General features: G+C 47.3%; 1 protein-coding gene across 2 annotated transcripts in view; it reads left to right on the plus strand.

Moving 5' to 3' along the window:
* Positions 1-9436, plus strand: part of PECAM1 (platelet and endothelial cell adhesion molecule 1) — a 64047-nt gene extending 54611 nt beyond the window's left edge. For both annotated transcript variants that reach the window (XM_040439017.1, XM_040439015.1), the window contains 2 exons: positions 6019-6041; positions 8646-9436. In XM_040439017.1, the coding sequence (XP_040294951.1) occupies positions 6019-6041; positions 8646-8684 (62 nt within the window). In that variant the 3' untranslated portion in view covers positions 8685-9436. The remainder of the gene's footprint in view (positions 1-6018; positions 6042-8645) is intronic.
* The last annotated feature ends 5191 nt before the right edge of the window (positions 9437-14627 follow it).

Genomic DNA, 14627 nt, shown 5'->3' on the forward strand with positions numbered 1-14627 from the left:
GCCCCCTGTTATCAGCCATTTCAGGGGAGAGGATGACTGTAGGACAGGAGAATACAGTCTATTGCCCCCTGTTATCAGCCATTTCAGGGGAGAGGATGACTGTAGGACAGGAGAATACAGTCTATTGCCCCCTGTTATCAGCCATTTCAGGGGAGAGGATGACTGTGGGACAGGAGAATACAGTCTATTGCCCCCTGTTATCAGTCATTTCAGAGGAGAGGATGACTGTAGGACAGGAGAATACAGTCTATTGCCCCCTGTTATCAGCCATTTCAGAGGAGAGGATGACTGTAGGACAGGAGAATACAGTCTATTGCCTCCTGTTATCAGCCATTTCAGGGGAGAGGATGACTGTAGGACAGGAGAATACAGTCTATTGCCTCCTGTTATCAGCCATTTCAGGGGAGAGGATGACTGTGGGACAGGAGAATACAGTCTATTGCCCCCTGTTATCAGCCATTTCAGGGGAGAGGATGACTGTAGGACAGGAGAATACAGTCTATTGCCTCCTGTTATCAGCCATTTCAGGGGAGAGGATGACTGTAGGACAGGAGAATACAGTCTATTGCCCCCTGTTATCAGCCATTTCAGGGGAGAGGATGACTGTAGGACAGGAGAATACAGTCTATTGCTCCCTGTTATCAACCATTTCAGGGGAGAGGATGACTGTAGGACAGGAGAATACAATCTATTGCCCCTGTTATCAGCCATTTCAGGGGAGATGATGACTGTAGGACAGGAGAATACAATCTATTGCCCCTGTTATCAGCCATTTCAGGGGAGAGGATGACTGTAGGACAGGAGAATACAGTCTATTGCCCCCTGTTATCAGCCATTTCAGGGGAGAGGATGACTGTAGGACAGGAGAATACAATCTATTGCCCCCTGCTATAAGCCATTTCAGAGGAGAGGATGACTGTAGGACGGGAGAATACAGTCTATTGCCCCCTGTTATCAGCCATTTCAGGGAGAGGATGACTGTAGGACGGGAGAATACAATCTATTGCTCCCTGTTATCAGCCATTTCAGGGGAGAGGATGACTGTAGGACAGGAGAATACAGTCTATTGCTCCCTGTTATCAGCCATTTCAGTGGAGAGGATGACTGTAGGACAGGAGAATACAGTCTATTGCCCCCTGTTATCAGCCAGTTCAGGGGAGAGGATGACTGTAGGACAGGAGAATACAGTCTATTGCCCCCTGTTATCAGCCATTTCAGGGGAGAGGATGACTGTAGGACAGGAGAATACAGTCTATTGTCCCCTGTTATCAGCCATTTCAGGGGAGAGGATGACTATAGGACAGGAGAATACAGTCTATTGCTCCCTGTTATCAGCCATTTCAGTGGAGAGGATGACTGTAGGACAGGAGAATACAGTCTATTGCCCCCTGTTATCAGCCATTTCAGGGGAGAGGATGACTGTAGGACAGGAGAATACAGTCTATTGCCCCCTGTTATCAGCCATTTCAGGGGAGAGGATGACTGTAGGACAGGAGAATACAGTCTATTGCCCCCTGTTATCAGCCATTTCAGGGGAGAGGATGACTGTAGGACAGGAGAATACAGTCTATTGCCCCCTGTTATCAGCCATTTCAGGGGAGAGGATGACTGTAGGACAGGAGAATACAGTCTATTGCCCCCTGTTATCAGCCATTTCAGGGGAGAGGATGACTGTAGGACAGGAGAATACAGTCTATTGCCCCCTGTTATCAGACATTTCAGAGGAGAGGATGACTGTGGGACAGGAGAATACAGTCTATTGCCCCCTGTTATCAGTCATTTCAGGGGAGAGGATGACTGTAGGACAGGAGAATACAGTCTATTGCCCCCTGTTATCAGCCATTTCAGGGAGAGGATGACTGTAGGACAGGAGAATACAATCTATTGCTCCCTGTTATCAGCCATTTCAGGGGAGAGGATGACTGTAGGACAGGAGAATACAGTCTATTGCTCCCTGTTATCAGCCATTTCAGAGGAGAGGATGACTGTAGGACAGGAGAATACTGTCTATTGCCCCCTGTTATCAGCCATTTCAGGGGAGAGGATGACTGTAGGACAGGAGAATACAGTCTATTGCTCCCTGTTATCAGCCATTTCAGTGGAGAGGATGACTGTAGGACAGGAGAATACAGTCTATTGCCCCCTGTTAGCCATTTCAGAGGAGAGGATGACTGTAGGACAGGAGAATACAGTCTATTGCCCCCTGTTATCAGACATTTCAGGGGAGAGGATGACTGTAGGACAGGAGAATACAGTCTATTGCTCCCTGTTATCAGCCATTTCAGGGGAGAGGATGACTGTAGGACAGGAGAATACAGTCTATTGCCCCCTGTTATCAGACATTTCAGGGGAGAGGATGACTGTAGGACAGGAGAATACAGTCTATTGCCTCCTGTTATTAGCCATTTCAGGAGAGATGATGACTGTATGACAGGAGAATACAATCTATTGCTCCCTGTTATCAGCCATTTCAGGGGAGAGGATGACTGTAGGACAGGAGAATACAGTCTATTGCTCCCTGTTATCAGCCATTTCAGGGGAGAGGATGACTGTAGGACAGGAGAATACAGTCTATTGCCCCCTGTTATCAGCCATTTCAGGGGAGAGGATGACTGTAGGACAGGAGAATACAGTCTATTGCTCCCTGTTATCAGCCATTTCAGGGGGAGAGGATGACTGTAGGACAGGAGAATACAGTCTATTGCTCCCTGTTATCAGCCATTTCAGGGGAGAGGATGACTGTAGGACAGGAGAATACAATCTGTTGCTCCCTGTTATCAGCCAATTCAGGGGAGAGGATGACTGTAGGACAGGAGAATACAGTCTATTGTTCTGTTATCAGCCATTTCAGGGGAGAGGATGACTGTAGGACAGGAGAATACAGTCTATTGCCCCTGTTATCAGCCATTTCAGGGGAGAGAATGACTGTAGGACAGGAGAATACAGTCTATTGCTCCCTGTTATCAGCTATTTCAGGGGAGAGGATGACTGTAGGACAGGAGAATACAATCTATTGCCCCCTGTTATCAGCCATTTCAGGGGAGAGGATGACTGTAGGACAGGAGAATACAGTATATTGCTCCCTGTTATCAGACATTTCAGAGGAGAGGATGACTGTAGGACAGGAGAATACAGTCTATTGCTCCCTGTTATCAGCCATTTCAGAGGAGAGGATGACTGTAGGACAGGAGAATACAGTCTATTGCTCCCTGTTATCAGCTATTTCAGGGGAGAGGATGACTGTAGGACAGGAGAATACAGTCTATTGCCTCCTGTTATCAGCCATTTCAGGGGAGAGGATGACTGTAGGACAGGAGAATACAGTCTATTGCTCCCTGTTATCAGCCATTTCAGGGGAGAGGATGGCTGTAGGACAGGAGAATACAATCTATTGCCCCCTGTTATCAGCTATTTCAGGGGAGAGGATGACTGTAGGACAGGAGAATACCGTCTATTGTCCCCTGTTATCAGCCATTTCAGGAGAGAGGATGACTGTAGTACAGGAGAATACAGTCTATTGCCCCCTGTTATCAGCCATTTCAGGGGAGAGGATGACTGTAGGACAGGAGAATACAGTCTATTGCCCCCTGTTATCAGCCATTTCAGGGGAGAGGATGACTGTAGGACAGGAGAATACAGTCTATTGCTCCCTGTTATCAGCCATTTCAGAGGAGAGGATGACTGTAGGACAGGAGAATACAGTCTATTGCCCCCTGTTATCAGACATTTCAGGGGAGAGGATGACTGTAGGACAGGAGAATACAGTCTATTGCTCCCTGTTATCAGCCATTTCAGGGGAGAGGATGACTGTAGGACAGGAGAATACAGTCTATTGCCCCCTGTTATCAGCCATTTCAGAGGAGAGGATGACTGTAGGACAGGAGAATACAATCTATTGCCTCCTGTTATCAGCCATTTCAGGGGAGAGGATGACTGTAGGACAGGAGAATACAGTCTATTGCCCCCTGTTATCAGACATTTCAGGGGAGAGGATGACTGTAGGACAGGAGAATACAGTCTATTGCCTCCTGTTATCAGCCATTTCAGGGGAGAGGATGACTGTAGGACAGGAGAATACAGTCTATTGCCTCCTGTTATCAGCCATTTCAGGGGAGAGGATGACTGTAGGACAGGAGAATACAGTCTATTGCCCCCTGTTATCAGCCATTTCAGGGGAGAGGATGACTGTAGTACAGGAGAATACAATCTATTGCTCCCTGTTATCAGCCATTTCAGGGGAGAGGATGACTGTAGGACAGGAGAATACAGTCTATTGCCCCCTGTTATCAGCCATTTCAGGGGAGAGGATGACTGTAGGACAGGAGAATACAGTCTATTGCCCCCTGTTATCAGCCATTTCAGGGGAGAGGATGACTGTAGGACAGGAGAATACAATCTATTGTCCCCTGTTATCAGCCATTTCAGGGGAGAGGATGACTGTAGGACAGGAGAATACCGTCTATTGTCCCCTGTTATCAGCCATTTCAGGAGAGAGGATGACTGTAGTACAGGAGAATACAGTCTATTGCCCCCTGTTATCAGCCATTTCAGGGGAGAGGATGACTGTAGGACAGGAGAATACAGTCTATTGCTCCCTGTTATCAGCCATTTCAGGGGAGAGGATGACTGTAGGACAGGAGAATACCGTCTATTGTCCCCTGTTATCAGCCATTTCAGGAGAGAGGATGACTGTAGGACAGGAGAATACAGTCTATTGCCCCCTGTTATCAGCCATTTCAGGGGAGAGGATGACTGTAGGACAGGAGAATACAGTCTATTGCTCCCTGTTATCAGCCATTTCAGAGGAGAGGATGACTGTAGGACAGGAGAATACAGTCTATTGCCCCCTGTTATCAGACATTTCAGGGGAGAGGATGACTGTAGGACAGGAGAATACAGTCTATTGCTCCCTGTTATCAGCCATTTCAGGGGAGAGGATGACTGTAGGACAGGAGAATACAGTCTATTGCCCCCTGTTATCAGCCATTTCAGAGGAGAGGATGACTGTAGGACAGGAGAATACAATCTATTGCCTCCTGTTATCAGCCATTTCAGGGGAGAGGATGACTGTAGGACAGGAGAATACAGTCTATTGCTCCCTGTTATCAGCCATTTCAGGGGAGAGGATGACTGTAGGACAGGAGAATACAGTCTATTGCCCCCTGTTATCAGACATTTCAGGGGAGAGGATGACTGTAGGACAGGAGAATACAGTCTATTGCCTCCTGTTATCAGCCATTTCAGGGGAGAGGATGACTGTAGGACAGGAGAATACAGTCTATTGCCTCCTGTTATCAGCCATTTCAGGGGAGAGGATGACTGTAGGACAGGAGAATACAGTCTATTGCCCCCTGTTATCAGCCATTTCAGGGGAGAGGATGACTGTAGTACAGGAGAATACAATCTATTGCTCCCTGTTATCAGCCATTTCAGGGGAGAGGATGACTGTAGGACAGGAGAATACAGTCTATTGCCCCCTGTTATCAGCCATTTCAGGGGAGAGGATGACTGTAGGACAGGAGAATACAGTCTATTGCCCCCTGTTATCAGCCATTTCAGGGGAGAGGATGACTGTAGGACAGGAGAATACAATCTATTGTCCCCTGTTATCAGCCATTTCAGGGGAGAGGATGACTGTAGGACAGGAGAATACAGTCTATTGCCCCCTGTTATCAGCCATTTCAGGGGAGAGGATGACTGTAGGACAGGAGAATACAGTCTATTGCCCCCTGTTATCAGCCATTTCAGGCTGGTGGTAGGCTGTAGTACAGAGACGCTTACTTCACATCACATATCAACTGCTCCTTTTGTGGGGGTAACACAGACAAAGCACATTGTATACAGTGTGAAACTGGCCACCAGATGGCGTCCTGCTATTCCCACACACATTAGATTGTCATCAGTAGCCTTGTTATATACTGGGGGGGGCGGCTGATATTTCGAGCAGGGGTGAGACAGTAACATAGATGTATATTGGGTGTGTTGCAGAATTATTAAAGGGCGTGTTTTGTTTTGCAGATGCCGCTGAAAATAACGTCAATGTAAGTATAACTTGTACTAAGAACCTTCTGGGGACTGGGCCCTGGAGCAAATATAATACTGGGGCCCATATTCTGGTGCCGGTCCAGTCCACTACACCCATATGTGAGGCATGATGTAGGGGCGTCTGTTTGGGTATAATTCACAGCTTAAGCTTACAAACCCCCTGAGAAAACTGCTTAAGCTAGGACTCCGCTTCTCCATGGACCTTGGCAGGCTGCCCCCTAGACTAATTTCCCAGAATCCTCAGCTGCCATAATCTGCTTTTTACATTTTTTCTTCATCTGATTTTGAGGCATACAATGCAATGTTTTCTTCTCCAGTCACATCCAAAGCTAAATGTATTATCTGTTTCCTGTTTCCGGCGACCTGAGTGCAATGCATTGTGGGAGATCAGGTCACCAATAGGCAGAGCTGTCAGGTTACAAGCAGCAACCAGTTAAACGCTTTGCTTGCTTTAGATGTGACTGGAGTAGAAAACATGATCCTGCAAAATCAATACTAAAGCAATAAAGAGAAGGTTGCTGCTAAATTAATAAAAACTAGATTTAGGCTGAAGTTTAAAAAAATAAATAAAAAATGTTTATGGGAGTCCGGGGACCAAAGACATAGCAGGTCTGGATTATCGATTTCCATGAGTAGGCAGGAAGGGGCTGACAGCACATTACACGGACAATGCGACATTAGTCATTCTTGGCCAAGACACCTTGTCATTGTTAAGATATTTCCTCAGATATGTTTTCAAAGGCCGGCGTGTCTTTAGCGAGCCCAGAAGAGAGCCACTGAAAGGGCAGGAAGGAAATCCCTCCCTTCCCTAATGACCGCCACATTTTACATCTCCGCAGCTAAGAGCCTCAAAGACGCCATTTTCCTGCTTCTTTATAAATGAGACCGCCAAATACACAAACCTCCAGAATGAAGAGCGTCAGACGCAGGGGCCGAGACCGCCAAATACACAAACCTCCAGAGTGGGGAGCGTCAGACGCAGGGGCCGGGACCGCCAAATACACAAACCACCAGAATGAAGAGCGTCAGACGCAGGGGCCGAGACCACCAAATACACAAACCACCAGAATGAAGAGCGTCAGACGCAGGGGCCGAGACCGCCAAATACACAAACCTCCAGAATGAAGAGCGTCAGACGCAGGGGCCGAGACCACCAAATACACAAACCTCCAGAATGAAGAGCGTCAGACGCAGGGGCCGAGACCGCCAAATACACAAACCTCCAGAGTAGGGAGCGTCAGACGCAGGGGCCGGGACCGCCAAATACACAAACCACCAGAATGAAGAGCGTCAGACGCAGGGGCCGAGACCACCAAATACACAAACCACCAGAATGAAGAGCGTCAGACGCAGGGGCCGAGACCGCCAAATACACAAACCTCCAGAATGAAGAGCGTCAGACGCAGGGGCCGAGACCGCCAAATACACAAACCTCCAGAATGAAGAGCGTCAGACGCAGGGGCCGAGACCACCAAATACACAAACCTCCAGAATGAAGAGCGTCAGACGCAGGGGCCGAGACCGCCAAATACACAAACCTCCAGAATAAGGAGCGTCAGACGCAGGGGCCGAGACCGCCAAATACACAAACCTCCAGAATGAAGAGCGTCAGACGCAGGGGCCGAGACCGCCAAATACACAAACCTCCAGAATAAGGAGCGTCAGACGCAGGGGCCGAGAGCGCCAAATACACAAACCTCCAGAATGAGGAGCGTCAGACGCAGGGGCCGAGACCTCCAAATCCAGAAACCTCCAGACTGAGGAGCGTCAGACGCAGGGGCTGAGACCGCCAAATACACAAACCTCCAGAATGGGGAGTATCACCCACAGGGACCGAGACCGCCAAATACACAAACCTCCAAAATGGGGAGTGTCACCCACAGGGACCGAGACCGCCAAATACACAAACCTCCAGAATGAGGAGCGTCAGACGCAGGGGTCGAGACCGCCAAATACACAAACCTCCAGAATGAGGAGCGTCAGACGCAGGGGCCGAGAGCGCCAAATACACAAACCTCCAGAATGAAGAGCGTCAGACGCAGGGGCCGAGACCGCCAAATACACTCACTACTAAACCTACAGAATGAGGTTTCACAAATGTATTTGCAGGTTGCCGATGTGTTGTCATGGCAGCTGGGGGCCTAACAATGGCCCCCAGGTACGCCTCTGGAGCTTAATAGGATGCCAGTCAGTTTTTATTTTGTGTAATTTTAGAACATTCCCTCCCTTTGTTTAAAAAAAATTGGGTCTGTATGGGCAATAACCGCACTGCTAAATCTCAGAAATTCATGCCGCGTGGTTCCCCAAGGTCATCATCGTTATCTCTTTGGGATCACCTGCGCAAGGAAGGATAAAGAAACTTCAGGACTCCGACCACACGTATCACCCACTACTACTGAACCTCTCACATCTGATCTTCTGCATGCTGGGCCTTTTGCTTCTCTACCGCAGGTGCCTCCTCTGAAGTTAGTGGGGATCAGTTAGGTCAACCCTGTGTTTGTGTCTTCTCTGAAATGCCAGCCTCTAGTTCTAGTTAGACACCATCAGGTAACATATGGTAGACCTCATTAACCTGTTAAACCTTTCTTCATCCATTGTAGACAACAGAAGAGGCTCCCGAAGCCAACAATCACCCTTAAGATGATTCTGATTACCAAAGTGAACCACGCCATTTATAACAGCAGTAACGTGTCTACTGCCCATCCTGGGCCGAACAAAATGTTGTAGATACAAGCCAGACACTGGAGGCCACCACAAGTCATCTCCAGGTCTTCTTCTCATCCTCATGGTTGGCATTAGACCTCTTCCCATAAGACCTTTTGAGACAAAGAATCAAGTTACCACTGGAACCAGCTCAGTCTTCACTGAGGTCCCGAGTATTCTGTTCCTGGCGCCTCTGCCTTCAGGATGACTCGAGGTGGACAGAGCCTTCACACCAGGAGGACTAAACACTAAAACTAATCAGGTCTCCAAGACTGGAGACAATGGCTGCTCCCATTGTAGGAGGCCATTATGTACAACTGGTTCATAGAAAAAGACGACGCTAACCAAAGATGGGCTAGAACCTCCTAGACAGCACTACAGTCGGAAGTGTACTTGACCATTCCACTGCTATGGGCCCCCAGGGGCCAAACACCGCCTCCCTAATCTGTGGTTCCCAATACAGAATGATGCTTGACCAATGACCTTTCCTCCCTGTGTAAGAAGCACCTCTATTTTGGGGTCCTGCATTAGGAGGAGGAAACGCATCTTGACTTCCTCTTTATTGCATTCCCCATGCTTTAACAGGTTGCTATGGTAACACAGAGCGCCCCCTATCTGCTGTTCTGACACTGGAATCTTCTATTGCTTTATTGTATTTACTGATTGTAAATAAAGTTTATATATGTGAGAAACAAAAGTCAGAATTTCTAAATTATAAACTGATTGTCAGCTCCTGGGTCCAGAGATGATGGGAGTGAAGCATTGTGTGTAAATAAAATTAGATTGTGTGCTCCTGGGGTCAGGGATGATGGGAGTGAAGCATTGTGTGTGAGATGGGGAGATTCATTTTTCAGCAGGAGTGCACATAATGTCTGTTTAGGTGCACAGGGGGCGGGGCTCAGACAGGTGTTTCGTTTTTGTAGTAATGGGAGGAGCTCTACATGACAAGGTGTGGAGTTTTGAGGGTATGCAGCTGACAGTGGAGATACATCATGGCCATATCCTGCCAACTTCCCAAGGATCCAAAGTCTACAAAAGAAAGCGGGTGAGCAGAGTATAGAGATACACATGTATGTGGGATATGAGTGATGTGTGCAGTGTGATAGGTGTGTGATGTGATTGACAGGTGTGCGGTGTGACAGGTGTGTGGTGTGAGTGACAGGTGTGCGGTGTGACAGGTGTGTGGTGTGAGTGACAGGTGTGCAGTGTGACAGGTGTGTGGTGTAAGTGATAGGTGTGCGGTGTGATAGGTGTGTGATGTGAGTGATAGGTGTTTGGTGTGAGTGACAGGTGTGCAGTGTGACAGGTGTGTGATGTAAGTGACAGATGTGCGGTGTGACAGGTGTGTGGTGTGAGTGACAGGTGTGCAGTGTGACAGGTGTGTGGTGTGAGTGACAGGTGTGCAGTGTGACAGGTGTGTGGTGTGAGTGACAGATGTGCAGTGTGACAGGTGTGTGGTGTGAGTGACAGGTGTGCAGTGTGACAGGTGTGTGGTGTGAGTGACAGGTGTGCAGTGTGACAGGTGTGTGGTGTGAGTGACAGGTGTGTGTGGTGTGACAGGTGTGTGGTGTGAGTGACAGGTGTTCAGTTTGATAGGTGTGTGATGTGAGTGACAGGTGTGCAGTATGATAGGTGTGTGATGTGAGTGACAGGTGTGCAGTATGATAGGTGTGCAGTGTGATAGATATGTGTGTGGTGTGAGTGACAGGTGTTCAGTGTGAGTGGCAGGTGTGTGATGTGATAGGTGTTTGGTGTGAGTGACAGGTGTGCAGTGTGATAGATATGTGTGTGGTGTGAGTGACAGGTGTGCAGTGTGAGTGACAGGTGTTCAGTTTGATAGGTGTTTGGTGAGAGTTACAAGTGTGTGATGTGAGTGACAGGTGTGCGGTGTGTGGTGAGAGTGACAGGTGTGCAGTGTGAGTGACAGGTGTGCAGTGTGATAGATATGTGTGTGGTGTGAGTGAAAGGTGTACAGTGTGATAGGTGTGTGATGTGAGTGACAGGTGTGCAGTATGATAGGTGTGCAGTGTGATAGATATGTGTGTGGTGTGAGTGAAAGGTGTGCAGTGTGATAGGTGTGTGATGTGAGTGACAGGTGTGCAGTATGATAGGTGTGCAGTGTGATAGATATGTGTGTGGTGTGAGTAACAGGTGTTCAGTGTGAGTGACAGGTGTTCAGTGTGATAGGTGTGTGATGTCAGTGACAGGTGTGCAGTATGATAGATATGTGTGTGGTGTGAGTGACAGGTGTGCAGTGTGATAGATATGTGTGTGGTGTGATAGATATGTGTGTGGTGTGAGTGACAGGTGTTCAGTGTGAGTGACAGGTGTTCAGTGTGATAGGTGTGTGATGTCAGTGACAGGTGTGCAGGGGCAGACTGGGAACTGTAAAAAAACCAACTAAAAGTGGCCTCATTCTGTAGGCAGGTCGAAATTAACAGAAGGTGGGGCAACACAAGTAGGTGGGGTCAACAATACAGTGCAAAATACCATCCCAGCAGAACCAAATAAGACAGTGTAGCACAAAATACTGCCCTAAAAGCTGGCCATCAATGGCTGCCATCTTCTCTCCTCCTCCAGTTCTCTCTGATATGGACAAGTAGGTGTCCGTAGGTCTCCATAGGTGTCCATATCTGATATGGAGCGGGGGCTTAGGAGGTGAGATGCGGCCACAGTAGTTGAATTCAGGAGGGCATGTGCTGTCACTGGCCGGGTACATGAGAACCTGATCCTCACAGCGTTAATTACTGTTGAGAGCTCATTATGTACCCGGTCAGCGGCAGAGAGGAGGGCTTGGGTGGCCCCCTGGAATTTCCCTGTAGGGTCTATGGCCAATCCACACGTGGCACTGTGAGTGACAGGTGTACGGTGTGAGTGACAGGTGTGCAGTGTGACAGGTATGTGGTGTCACATATATACAGTCAGGTCCATAAATATTGGGACATCAACACAATTCTAACATTTTTGGCTCTATACACCACCACAATGGATGTGAAATGAAAAGAACAAGATGTGCTTTACCTGCAGACTGTCAGCTGTAATCTGAGGGGATTTACATCCAAATCAGGTGAACGGTGCAGGAATTACAGCAGTTTACATATGTGCCTCCCACTTGTTAAGGGACCAAAAGTAATGGGACAATTGTCTTCTCGGCTGTTCCATGGCCAGGTGTGTGTTATTCCCTCATTATCCCAATTACAATGAGCAGATAAACGGTCCAGAGGTCATTTCCAGTCTGCTATTTGCATTTGGAATCTGTTTCTGTCAACTCTCAAGATGAGATCCAAAGAGCGGTCACTATCAGTGAAGCAAGCCATCATTAGGCTGAAAAAACATAACAAACACATCAGAGAGATAGAAAAAACATTAGGCGCGGCCAAAACAACAGTTTGGAACATTCTTATAAAGAAGGAACGCACCGGTGAGCTCAGCAACACCAAAAGACCCGGAAGACCACGGAAAACAACTGTGGTGGATGACTGAAGAATTCTTTCCCTGGTGAAGAAAACGCCCTTCACAACAGTTGGCCAGATCAAGAACACTTTCCAGGAGGTAGGTGTATGTGTGTCAAAGTCAACAATCAGGAGAAGACTTCACCAGAGTGAATACAGAGGGTTCACCACAAGATGTAAACCATTGGTGAGCCTCAAAAACAGGAAGGCCAGGTTAGAGTTTGCCAAACGACATCTAAAAAAGCCTTCACAGTTCTGGAACAACATCCTATGGACAGATGAGACCAATATCAACTTGTACCAGAGTGATGGGAAGAGAAGAGTATGGAGAAGGAAAGGAACTGCTCATGATCCTAAGCATACCACCTCATCAGTGAAGCATGGTGGTGGTAGTGTCATGGCGTGGGCATGTATGGCTGCCAATGAAACTGCTTCTCTTGTATTTATTGATGATGTGACTGCTGACAAAAGCAGCAGGATGAATTCTGGAAGTGTTTCGGGCAATATTATCTGCTCATATTCAGCCAAATGCTTCAGAACTCATTGGACGGCGCTTCACAGTGCGGATGGACAATGACCCAAAGCATACTGCAAAAGCAACCAAAGAGTTTAAGGGAAAGAAGTGGAATGTTCTGCAATGGCCGAGTCAATCACCGGACCTGAATCCGATTGAGCATTTCACTTGCTGAAGACAAAACTGAAGGGAAAATGCCCCAAGAACAAGCAGGAACTGAAGACAGTTGCAGTAGAGGCCTGGCAGAGCATCACCAGGGATGAAACCCAGCGTCTGGTGATGTCTATGCGTTCCAGACTTCAGGCTGTAATTGACTGCAAAGGATTTGCAACCAAGTATTAAAAAGTGAAAGTTTGATTTATGATGATTATTATTCTGTCCCATTACTTTTGGTCCCTTAACAAGTAGGAGGCACATATGGAAACTGCTGTAATTCCTGCACCGTTCACCTGATTTGGATGTAAATCCCCTCAGATTACAGCTGACAGTCTGCAGGTAAAGCACATCTTGTTCGTTTCATTTCACATCCATTGTGGTGGTGTATAGAGCCAAAAATGTTAGAATTGTGTCCATGTCCCAATATTTATGGACCTGACTGTATATGAGAGATATGCAGTGTATCTAACAGTTTTGGAAAATTTTACAGTTACATTTACTTTTGTCATTTTTATACCATTTTTTTGTGGTATATAGCATCTGGACTATTTTTCCCAGTTGTGGATGTGATTTTTTTTCATGAAGTTCGTTCAGTAAATTTTTTGGTGTCATTTTAGTGCAGTAATTTTTTTACAATTTTTTTTTTCCTTAAATTTTCAAACTTTTTTTTTTAACCACATTTTTATCTTCTATTCTTTTCTTTCTTCAAAACTATAATTTATGATGCGCTCATACATGTGTAAAGTCCTCATGCACACCGCTGAAAATAAAATGAGTACACTCTGAAAGGAAAAGGAATACACCACATATTTCCCATACTTTTCACTTTCAGGATCAGGTGATTGTGGCAAAATTGTTTTGGTTGTTGGTGCACCCCTTATTGCATAGGCCACACCCATTTCATGACATACCTCTTACCTTTACTGCATATTTGGTCATCAGGGCCGAGTCTGGTGATGCAGTGTAACATCCACTGATGAGGAACCCCTGGGAAGACACCCCAGAATAACAGCTGAGGTCAAAGATGAGAGGTCCTATGTGGACCCTCCAAGGAATATCAAGCCTCAGGCTCCTGAGTTCAGGGCCACCTCATCCAGTTTAAGGCCTTGTGCCCATTATGGGGTGGCCCCAATGCTACATGGGTCCCCCAGACACCATTGAGGTGTTACCACGTGTTGCTGCTCTCCAGAACGGATGGTAAGGCGTGGTGCACCCCAATGGGAAGTCCAGAGAGTTAGAGTCTGCAGTAAACAAGGGGGCTTTTTTACTGGAGGGATTCAGGTGCAAAACAATACAGGCGAGGCATAGGGCTGGCTTCTCCGGTCTCCTCCCTGGCAGAAGAAGGGTTTGATGCTGAGGAAAGGCCTGAGCTAGCTGTCCATCTCTCTCTCTCTCAGAAGGCTGGTACCCTGGTCAAAGGCTGGACATTCGGGGTCTGTGGTAGAGTTTCCCCGTTTCGGCATCTTCTTCTGGTCATTTAATAGTCTGGCAGAGTCTCCTTGTCTAAGCACTGTTCCCTAACTGAAGCACACTGGGGTTCTGACTGCTCTCCTTATATACAGTTTCTAGCAGAACTAGAACCTTTTAGTGGGAGGGGCGGAGTGGAGAAGCTCAGCACAAACAGATACAATGTTACACTTTCTGTCTCTCATAGACTTGCATTAGAGCTTCAATGATACTCAATGGCAATGACACAGCAGATTTTCCAGACAAAAACAAGTTTTCACAGCTAAACCAGACAGTCACAAGGTCAGCCT

The sequence above is a fragment of the Bufo bufo genome, chromosome 6, assembly GCF_905171765.1.
Source record: "Bufo bufo chromosome 6, aBufBuf1.1, whole genome shotgun sequence".
Lineage (NCBI taxonomy): Eukaryota > Metazoa > Chordata > Amphibia > Anura > Bufonidae > Bufo > Bufo bufo.